At 32.0% G+C, this 11,817-nt stretch overlaps 1 protein-coding gene across 2 annotated transcripts in view; it reads left to right on the top strand.

Annotated features, from left to right (window-relative positions):
* Positions 1–11,817, top strand: part of LOC126878982 (vitamin K-dependent gamma-carboxylase) — a 260,299-nt gene that overhangs the window by 74,711 nt on the left and 173,771 nt on the right. For both annotated transcript variants that reach the window (XM_050641846.1, XM_050641845.1), the window contains exon 5: positions 4,049–4,234. In XM_050641846.1, the coding sequence (XP_050497803.1) occupies positions 4,049–4,234 (186 nt within the window). The remainder of the gene's footprint in view (positions 1–4,048; positions 4,235–11,817) is intronic.

Raw genomic sequence — 11,817 nt, 5'->3', positions numbered from 1 at the left:
GAATTTCATTAAAATCTATTTAATAGATTTTGCAAAATAAATTTTGCAATCCAGGGCTGAAAATGAAGCACTCAGCAAGTTTAGTTATTTTTTACATATACAAGAATACTGTTCCTTTCATTTGCAATTTGCAAAATTAAAATAGGTTAACCACTACGGCAGTAAATAATAATATATTAGATAAAAATTGCAAGAAATTTTGGTGGAAATCAACTTGTGTGAATCGAACACCTCTGTCCTGCGCGTGGCACCAAAAATTAATGTTTATTTAAAAAAATTCCTGACGCGGTGGTAGTTAATGGATTTTAATTTAAAAAAAAACGCAAATGAGAGGTACAGTATTCTTTCATACGCAAAAAAAAATTCAACTTGCTATCTGCTTTATTTTCCCTCCTGCAACATTTTGAAAAAATGAATTTTTTTTGCGAAAGCTAGATTTCAAAATTTATTTTGCAAAATCTATTAATCCGATCTTAATGAAATTTACTGTCTTGTTTTATTATATCATTAAGTTTTTCTTAGTAAAATATGAAGGTCCTAAGTTTAGCATAAATGGTTTAAAATCGTAAAATGCAAATACTTGTTTTTTATTGTTTTTTCGCAATTATTGCTATTTTGCAACAAGAGTGACAATTTTTAAAATTTTTAACTCATCCTATATTGTAGGAAATTTAATTACGCAACTTTTATGTGTACACAACTTTTCTCGGAAGTTAATGCTTTGAAAGTTATAATCAAAAAACGAAGAAAAAAATCGAATTTTTCCTTCATTTTTTGACATTTTGAATATTTAAACAATGTTCCGGACATTTTTGAGTGGGAGGATAACTCGATTATTATTATAGGAGTGAATTCCAAGAAATTTCTTCAAAAAATATAAGTCACCTCTTAACGTCCATCTCAAAACAGATGCGCCCTGGACTATACGACTAATAGTAGAGTCTATAGTGTTCTTAAGTCGACAAAATACTCCTCTAAGAGGCTATCGTGATGATAGCCTTCTTCTTCTGGACGAAGATGCTAGACCTAACAATGAGGGGAATTGTTAAGGTTTAAAATCGCATCAGGAGATAAGGCTCAAACAACACCTATCCACCGCACCTTCCCTTGCAGAATACATTAGTAGCACCAGTCAAAATCAATAACATATAACATGTTGTGGTGAAGAAATAATTGAACAAATAATGAATCAGGTTCAAAGTGCAAATTATTACTCTGTCATGTTTGACGAAATGACCGACGGATCCCACATGGAACAGCTTTCTCTAAATGTGAGATACATACACAATAACAACATTAGTGAAGACTTTGTCAAGTTCATTGACGCTTATGAGAACATAAAAATAATTAGTGAAAATCAGAAAGAGGGGAAGAACTATAAGTTTGGAATGTCTTTATGGCACTCAAAAGTCTGTGAAAAGTGCCTTAAAACTCACTATTATAACCCTCATCTTTAAAAATTTTCCCCAGACCCTCCGGTACCCCTCTCAAAAAAAGTTCATGGCCCCTCCCGAAAATCTGTCCTGGATCCGCCCTTGTTCCACACAGCCTCCAACAAGAAAGTAAACCTATTTACTTTGAAGAAACGGAAAGTTTCCAGGTACGGAAAATATGCAGAAACGCCAACAAAAAACCAAAATCAAAAACCATAAGACGAAACTCCAAAATCCTAACTCCAAAACTCCAAAATCCGAAATAAAAAACCCAAAATCCAGACGAAAACCAAACCCTGAAACAATATAATATTGTTTAAGATTTAGAAAACTAAAGTGACAATTTTTTTTACCGGTATGAAAAAAAATCAAAGAATTCCTTGTACAATGGATCTTCTCACAAACGACTGCTTGCCACGACAGCAAAATGAAGACAAATTAGATATTACTGGTCTTTCAAAATAACGAACTTTACAAAAACTAAACGATGTATAGAGGTGGGAACAGATATATTTTTGGTAGAGGCTTTGTAACTGTAACACTAAGAAGCGCTTCTTAGCTAAGTGGCGGATTTTTTAGCTAAAAGGCTGATTCTCTAAGAAACTACGACATATGTACCTACAGTCACGTCACTGAATAGTTTACACCTTTATTTTTATATTGTGATACTGTGAGATCGCAGTGTCGTACGAATATACTAAATGTCAAATTGCTTGTCAAAAATTTTGTGCGTATGGAACAATAAAATAAAAAGCTATTAAACGCGGCCAAAATGCCATTTTTCTACAACCGTGTTAAAAATGCAATTTTTAGCACTCCATACGAGCGTTAACAATGCTACTTTAAGGCACTAGTGCTTTAAAATTATTATGGCACTGCAATTCGTATTGACCGTATTAGGTCTGGATCCCGCGTATGAAAAAAAAGTTGATTAATAGCAAGCTGAAAATTTGTTAATAGCTTAAGGGTGTCTAGTCGGATAAACTTTGATATATGTGAACACTGGAAGAGGGGCAGTTTTAATTATTGTGGAACAGGATAAACATTTGGAACGGTCAGATCACGAAAACGGCACATTTATTTTGTCCGACAGAACAGACTTAAATTCTCCGAACAGAGATTAAACTCTCATGCAAAAATCAGACTGCTATTTATTACCTGTCATAATTCCTGTCATTTGACATTCTACATGTTTCACTTATTAAAACGCCCATTTGGTGATAAATAGCAGTCTGATTTTTGCATGAGAGTTTAAGCTCTGTTCGGAGAGTTTAAGTCTGTTCTGTCGGACAAAATAAATGAGCCGTTTTCGTGGTCTGACCGTTCTAAATTTTTAACCTGCTCCACAATTAAAACTGCCCCTGTTCCAGTATTCCCATATATCAAAGTTTGTCCGACGAGACACCCTTAAGCTATTAACAAATTTCCAGCTTGCTATTAATCAACTTTTTTTTCATACGCGGGATCCAGACCTATATAGGCAATTTTGATGTAATGTCAAAAAAATATAAAAATGGAATGTCAGTCAAGTTCAAGTAAAATTTTTGTAGATATTGTCCTGTAATTACGTTTGTAGAAAAAATATTATATGATATGCGTGTTAAAAATTTTTAAGGCACTCATCTGAATTGCAGAACTCGCTTTCGCTAATTCTGCAAACTTTCACATGCGTACCTTAAACGTGTACTTTTAACACGCGCATAAATAACTATTAAATCACGCGCAAAATCGAGCGCAATTGACAAACTTATTAATTTTAACTCAATTTTATTCAAAAATACTATTTTATTATAGAAAAATATCTATTTTATTTTGATTTTTAAATTTTAATCAAGCTATTCTGGGTCCGCCACTAGTCGTAACTTTACCGTAAAAGGTGCGTATAAACGAGGTAAAAATTCAAAAAATTGGCCACTAAATATTAATGGGTGTAAACTATTCAGTGGCCACAACGGTCCATTCATATTATGCAATATTATTATAAATAATCTGTAGTCTGTACACTTCTACTAGCCCTCAACTGGTAACGATTTGTTATTAAAATATCCCGGTGTTAAGAATATTCTCGCTTAGCACTAAGGTTATTCCAATAAGAGCGTTATTATTTGTTAGAGTTGTTATTATTTTTTATTATTTTATAGAGGGATATTATTTTTTAGAGGGTTATTATTTTTTAATACCTGATTTCTTTACAGTATCAAATACTATGAAGATATCGTATCGTTCTTTTTTGCTTGTATAATTCTGGAGTTGATTCCAATTTGATCAAATTACTCTCTGTTCTTGTCACGTTTCTATTTCTTGGTTATTTTTCATAGGAAATGAACTTTCTTTTCCTTTGCATCAATAAATAAATACTTTGTTTTGTCGATATTGACATCCAATTCCCGTCTTAAATATGTACATATTTTTCAATTGTTTTGTGCATCATATTACTGCATATTTATATGCCCTGTTATTTGCAAGTAGCAAATAGCAAAAAACTGCATAGTATGTAATAAGTAAAAAAAAATGATAATACTCTAAATACTGACACCATATATTTTATACTATTGAGTACACAAATTTATTACAATATCTCTTTTCCTTTATTTTTTATTGTACAAACTTTTTAGCTCTTTAGATGGATACTTGGATAAGTCTTTGAAAAATAGAGACGTGCCATATTGGAATTATTTTATATTAAAATATCAGTTTTTTTTGCTTTATTTTCTGGCTGGTTTGAAAAAAATGAATATGGAATGGTTGGATGGTTACGCTATGGCTAATCTTGGAGAACATTGGATTTTTACCCCATTCAGGTAAATATGTTTTTAAATATAAATATTACTTCTAAAATTTAATACATAAAGGTAAATATAAAAATAAATCGAAAAACGATAAATTTTAAAATAGCTTTTGAGATAATATTACATAAAGAACATAACAAAATATAATATATTGTACATATATAAGTGAGAAAAAAGACATATTCCTCACGAGTGCCGCAAATCAAGCGAGGGAGAAATATGTCGTTTTCTTACGTGTTGTACACGGTACTTTTTCTATGGATGCGTTTTTTTCAAGAGTTCAAACTTCAAAATTAAATAATTTAGGTGCTTTTATGTAGATTATATGCCAAAATTGAAATAAAATTCATATTATTATAAACATATGTAGGTATTTAATATTCTTAATATTTATATACTTTTATTTATTTAAAATTATAGTTACCAGTTATTATGTGAACAGTTTTGAAAAGTAATTCCTGGTAAGTTTTGATCTGACACATTTTATTTGACAAAAATATTTGTGTTTGTATGTATTGTGCATGGAAACCGCGATTGTACGTATGGAACCCGTGAGAAAAAATATTTCTCACTGCAATGGCCGACTTTTCTCACAGCCTGAGAAATTGTTCGTTTTGAATGTATGTAAGTAGTGAGAGAAATTGCACATTGTATAGCATCCATAGAAAAAATATATATAATAATTAAGCAATTAATATTTAAGTGAAATAATGCTCTAGGTAACAACTTGTAATAATATGAGGGTTCTGGGAGACAACAGGGGATGTAAGGTAGAAATTATTATTACAATATCCAGATTTAGCAATACGGCTCACACTCCCTCTAAGGGGAAAATTGACTCATCCCAGATACCTACGGTATCAAAAGGATTGAGCTCTGGTGGGACTCTTTCCGTGTTATCGAGCCCTAGGTGACTTGGTATGCAGGTGTATCTCCAATAAATTTTCGTACACATCTGGCTGTTGCGAGTAGTTATTAGGTTATTAGTTATTATTATTATCCAGATTTACTCATACGGCTCACACTCCCTCTAAGGGGAAAATTGACTCATCCCAGATACCTACGGTATCAAAAGGATTGAGCTCTGGTGGGACCCTTTCCGTGTTATCGAGCCCTAGGTGACTTGGAATGCAGGTGTATTTCCCAAAAATTTTCGTACACTTCTGGCCGTCACGAGTAGTACAGCTTTCTGCATGGTCTTATAAAGATGTTCATTCAGACACAGCTTTTTTATGCTTTCGAAGAGGGTCTTCGGAATGACTCCAGTAGTAGACAAAATAATCGGTATCGTCTGGGTACTTTGCATTCTCCATTGCCTTCGTATTTAAATTTCTAGATCTCTGTACTTGGCGATCTTTTCAGTAAATTTACTACGTAGATTATTGTTGTTAGGTATCGCCACATTAATTAGTGTTGTTTGTCTGGTTAATTTATTAACTAGTACGAGATCTGGTCTATTATGTGCCACTGTTTGGTCTGTGAGCACAGTGCAGTCCCAGTATAGCTTGTAGTTGCCATCCTCAAGCATACTCTCAGGGACGTATTGATAATATGGGAGATGGTCCGTTTGGAGAAGTCCCAGCTTGATAGCTATCTCCTGATGAAGGATTTTTTCCACTGCGTTATGCCGTTCCTTGTATTCAGTTGCAGCAAATGCCTGGCAGCCCCCTGTAAGGTATTGGATGGTTTCTTGGGCTTGGCATTCATATCGGCATCTGTCATTTTGAACTTGAGGGTTTTTAAAGATATATTTCAAGTAATTTCTGGTTGGTATAACCTGATCCTGAATGGCCAGTAATGAACCCTCCGTTTCAGGGAACATCTTTCCTGATGTCATCCAGTAGTTCGACGCTATATTGTCGACAGGCGCTCACTTTTTCGTCCTTAGTAAGATGGTTTATGCGCATTTCTGGTTCCCTCAGTTTGATCGGTGTTGTGTCATCTACTGCGCAGATAGCACGATGTCTCAGCCTGCATCTGAAAATAAGTTCTTAAATTAGAAATTTGTCTATCTAATTGCTCACCTATATCCATAAGTCCTCTTCCTCCTAGATTCCGTGCTAATGTTGTTCTTTCTACTGCACTTTTAGGATGGTGTTTTTGTGCCGTTGTGAGGTGTGTTCGTACTTTTCGCTGAAGATTTTCGATATCTGTTTTTGTTCACTTAACAATACCAAATGAATAGCTAAGCTCGAAACAAGCGTAGGTGTTTAGTGCCTTAAACAAATTTTTACTGTTAAGCTGTAAACGAAGCAGCTGTTTTATCCTTCGTATAAACTCAGTAGTTATATCAGTTTTCATTTGCTTATGGTCAATTTTCCACGCCTGCTTTACTCCAAGATATTTGTATATATCCTTTTCACCCATGGCCTCGATGTTCTGGCCATTGTGTGTTGACAACTTCTTCTTCTTCTTTCCTCTTAATTGCCACACATATATTTGGCGCTCCAACGTCAGGGGCTTTGCCTTCTGTTCTTTGTCCACGTTGTTCGACTAAGTAATGTCACACATATATTTGGCGCTGACCAACGTGGGACGAGATCTATTTCCTTCTTCTAGATAATGTTTTTTATCAGCTTTTATCGTCATTTTTCTATCCACCTTTCTGTCTATTTATATTACCAGGAGATAACTGAGAGTTAGATATTTTCGTTGAATTTTATTTAACAAAAAATCTCTGTTTTTTCTACTTCTTTGCTTTCTGTTTGTGAAAATAATAACTAGTATTTTAAAAATTTATTGCTTCTTTAATTCTACCTTAATTATTTATTTCTTACGACCAGAAGAAGGGATAATATATATTTGTTTAAATTTTATTTCATAAAAATATTTTCTTGTATATTGTTGTACACATGTTGGTTTAATTGTTTAAATTTATTATGCGTACCAAAAAATTTTTGTAAATTGCTTTGTATATTGTTATGCATATAAGGTACATTGAAAATTTTAGCAATTCTTAATTCTAGATTTACTGTCAATTACTTATCTAGATTTTTGTAAATTTTTATTGCTAAGGACTGCTTAGCTGTTAATTTTAAAAATTTGATTTTTCAAAAAAAACTGAAAAGGGTTTTCAGATTTAAATTTTTATGTCTCCCTTTGTCAAATCCAATTGACATTTAATTCGTAATATTCTTACCTACTCTTCTTATTCTTTTGATATACTAATATCAGGTGAATTATTTGTTTGTGCTTCTATCGAATTAAAATAGTAGATGATCTGGCTAAAAAAGCAACAACTGAGGAATCCGCTCTGCAAAACTATCAACTTCCTATGGGAGACATAATCTCTATTATCAGATCTATCAAACGGGCGAAATGGCAGGAACAATACAATAATTCAGACAAAGGAAATTATTACAAAAAAATCCAGCCTACACTTCCCATCAAGACATGGTTTAATCAAGTTTACAACAGAGGCTTTATCAAAACTATTTGTTGAATAAGAAGTAATCACTGTCTGACTTCAGTCTACAAAAGAGAAGTAGGACTTATAGATAATGATGAATGTTTATGTGAAGAGCTAGCTGATCTACAACATATGCTGTTAGAATGTCCTTTACATTTTATTGAAATATCAAATTTCTATACCAATCTAATTCAAGTTAATGTACAATTTCCTTTTAATCTTATATACCTTTCACAATCAAACAATCTAAATGTTTATAAAATTTTATACAACCATGTTAATTGTTTAAAATTAAAGCTCTGAAAAAAAAAGAATAAAAAAAATTATAAAAAAATCATACTTAAAAAATAAAAAGTTACTAAGAAGATGTAAAGCTCCGCGAGGTTGAATTGGGTTTAGGTCTTAGCGTAGTAAAAAAAATATACAAAAAATACAAAAAAAACAAAAGAAAAAAAAAACTAAATAAAAAAATCAAAAATATAATAAAAAATATACTAAAAAAAATTGTTATAAAATATATTAATAAAAAATTAAAGAAAAAACAGAGTAAAAAAAACTTAGTAGTAGTAATAGTTTTAAATTTAGATACTAAGCATATATTTTGTAAAAGAGAGAGAGAATTCTATCGAATTAAATTAACGTTTTGTTTTGAGACGGTGTATTACCTTTTAGCAGATTAATTCTTAGGTATCACCTATATAATATTTAGCATATATAGGTATTATATATGTATGTTTTATCAATTAGTTGAATGTGTCGATACATTTAGATTGATTTGTTTTGTTTATTACTTATCATCTTTATGATGGCCTCGTAATCCGTGTACTCTCATAGTACGAGAGCTTGGGAGAAATTTTTGAATTTGTTCTATTCAATTTTACAATTTTTCATGTTTTTCAATTATTTTGTTGGTAGGATAATCTGATGATAATCGTCGTTTATTTCTCTGTTTTAGTTGCACTTTGTTAACTAATTAGAGCGGTGAAATCGCTGTGATTTTTCTATCAATTAATTTTATATCTTTTTGAGGTCAGATGTTGTTTTAGATGTTTGTTTGTTGGCGGTGCCGCCCAAAATCCCGACAGCCAAAGTCCCGACACGCGACAGCCAAAATCCCGACGGCCAAAACACCGACACGCCAGAATCCCGACACGCCAGAATCCCGACAGGCCAAAATCCCGACAGGCCAAAATCCCGACATGCAACAATCCTCGCATAAGTAAAAATTCCGACTACTACATTTTGAATATTTATTGTTTCCTTTTCAAATGCAATACCAAATCATATTATAGAGTATTGAAATTGAAAAATTATTACCTACTTACTAATAAGTACGGGTACTAATTATTATTATGCATTTTAAAAGAAAAAATATTATTTAAATACTTCATTTTATAATATAAAAGCTATACTTATTGAAATGGAAGGTTGTAAGTGACATGACAATATCTATTATATGAAAGTAAACTTGAATTCAGAATTTGATTATACATATAATATTAGTGGACTATATATTGGAAACAAAATAATTTAATTAATAATATACCAATGTTAGCAATTTTATTTAGAAATTTAGTTCATATAAAATGTTAAATACTTTTGTTTAGTAACAAAAAATAAAAAACAGATGGCTACAAACAAAAGACAAAAAATAAATGTAGTTATATGTATGTTAAAAAGAAACTTATCAAACCTGTCGGGATTCTGGCCTGTCGGGATTTTGGCCTGTCTGGATTCTGACGTGTCGGGATTTTGGCCGTCGGGAATGTGGCTGTCGGGATTTTGGCTGTCAGGATTTTGGGGTAGACCCGTTTGCTGGTACTTGAATGGTTTTTTGCGGTTTAATTTTTTTGTTTTCTTCAGATGCTCTCTGAAACGTACAGGGAACGTGACCCTCTGATATGTTGTATGTCAGGATATTTGTTGCGATGCTAGTTTCGGGTAGTGTTGCCCAAAATCGGTCTTGGTCTTGCAGTCTTGGTCTTGTTCTTGCGTTTTAGCAAGACCAAGACCAAGACCAAGACAGCCTTATTTTAGCAAGACCAAGACCAAGACTGACCGTGCAATACTTGGGCAAGAACAAGACCAAGCCTGCGAGACTCTTGCGTCTTGCAGTTTGAGTGTCGTTTTATGGAATAATACAGGGTGTAACAAAAATACAGGTCATAAATTTAATCACATATTTTGGGATCAAAAATAGTTCGATTGAACCTAACTTACCTTAGTACAAATGTGCACATAAAAAAGTTACAGCCCTTTGAAGTTACAAAATGAAAATCGATTTTTTCCAATATATCGAAAACTATTGGAGATTTTTTATTGAAAATGAACTTGTGGCATTCTTAAGGCAGTAGTATCTTAAGAAAAAATTATAGTGAAATTTAGACACCCGATAAAAATTTTATGGGGGTTTGGTTCCTTTAAACCCCCCCAAACTTTTGTGTACGTTTCAATTTGATTATAATTGTAGTACCATTAGTTAAACACAATGCTTTAAAAACTTCTTTGCCTCTTGGTACTTTTTCGAAAAGTCAGTATTTGTCGAAATATTTTGCATATTATTTGTCAAATCCACCACACATTTGTATATGACCACATATATGTTATGTTTATCTGTGATATGGCTAAGTACGATTATGGAGACTTGATAATAATAGGAGAATTTATTTATGATTTACATATTTAGGTATATTTTAAACCATATTAAAAAAGAAGTCACATCTCGATAAAATGTGCCTTATCGAAAAAATACACAGAAGCAAAAAAGTTTTAAAAACACTGTGTTTAACTAATGGTATCGCAGTAATAGTTTAATTGGAACGTACACAACCATTTGGGAGGTTTAAAGGAACAAAACCCCCATAAAATCTCTACGTAAACATATTAGAAAAGAAGCCGCAACTCGATAAAAACTGCCTTGTCGAAAAAATACTAAGAACCAAAAAAGTTTTAAAAATATTGAATTTAACTAATAGTATCACAATAATAATTTAATTGGAACGTACACAAAAGTTTGGGTGGGTTTAAGGGAATAAAACCCCCATAACATTTTTATGGGGTGCACAAATTTTACTATAATTTTTCTTTAAGATATTCCTGCCATAAAAATGCCACATGTCCATTTTCAATAAAAAATCTCTAATAGTTTTCGATATATTGGAAAAAATCGATTTTCATTTTGTAACTTCAAAGGGCTGTAACTTTTTTATATGCATATTTGTACTAACTTCATCTAATTTACTAACCGTTGCACGTCATCCGCGTCATAGACTGTGACGTCGCATGATACCAACACGAAATATTTAGGCGGTAGGTGTGTTCTTTTTAGAATCACTTTGCCGAGTACATTGGAATTACAGCCACTAGACATATTTTATTATATACGCGTAGAAATAATATTTGAAGATTTCTATTAATACTAACCTAAAGAAATACACAATAACATGTTTCATTTAATTTGTATAAATGGATTACAAAGCGTTTTTATGAAGCACTTTTGTTCGGAATACACTGTAACTATAATCGAACGCAGGTGATATTTTGGCATAAATTGGTAACATGTATTTGACAGTTGCGGTGATGACACTTCATATTTGTTTATATTCTTTACTATAAGTATTTGTTATATTATATTTACTGTTTTTATTATTTACTTTACTATAAAAAGATCTTCTACTATAAAAATATAAATTTCAGCTAATTTTATCACGACTTGGAATAATCCAGGTATCTGACAACTTTTTTAGTTGTTATTGTAGACATACACACAAAGAAACCTACCGGCTTCTGCTAAGAGTTCGGAGCAGTTTTCTGATTATTAACAATGCAGTGCAAAAACGCTTGCACTGCAAATCTTAAAAGATTGTAACTTTATTCTTGTTTTCTATTTCTCAAGTTTCAAGTTTTTACTTGTTTACATTGAATATTAATTTGTTTTGTTGTATAATCCACGTTTACAATTATTATGTGGTCTATTTGATTTAAAATGGATTTAGGATTTTCATAGTTTGGCAACTATGTCAACTTAGATCTGTGGCCTAGATAATGACGTGCAACGGTAAGTAAATTAGACGGACTGTAAGTTAGGTTCATTATAACTATTTTTGGTCCTAGAATAGGTGATTTAATTTATGACCTGTATTTTTGTATATTGTATATTAGTTCGGGTATATGCTTAGACACTATG

This window comes from Diabrotica virgifera, chromosome 1, assembly GCF_917563875.1.
Source record: "Diabrotica virgifera virgifera chromosome 1, PGI_DIABVI_V3a".
Lineage (NCBI taxonomy): Eukaryota > Metazoa > Arthropoda > Insecta > Coleoptera > Chrysomelidae > Diabrotica > Diabrotica virgifera.
Note: the sequence above shows the minus strand (reverse complement) of the source record. Positions and strands in the feature narration are given on the sequence as shown.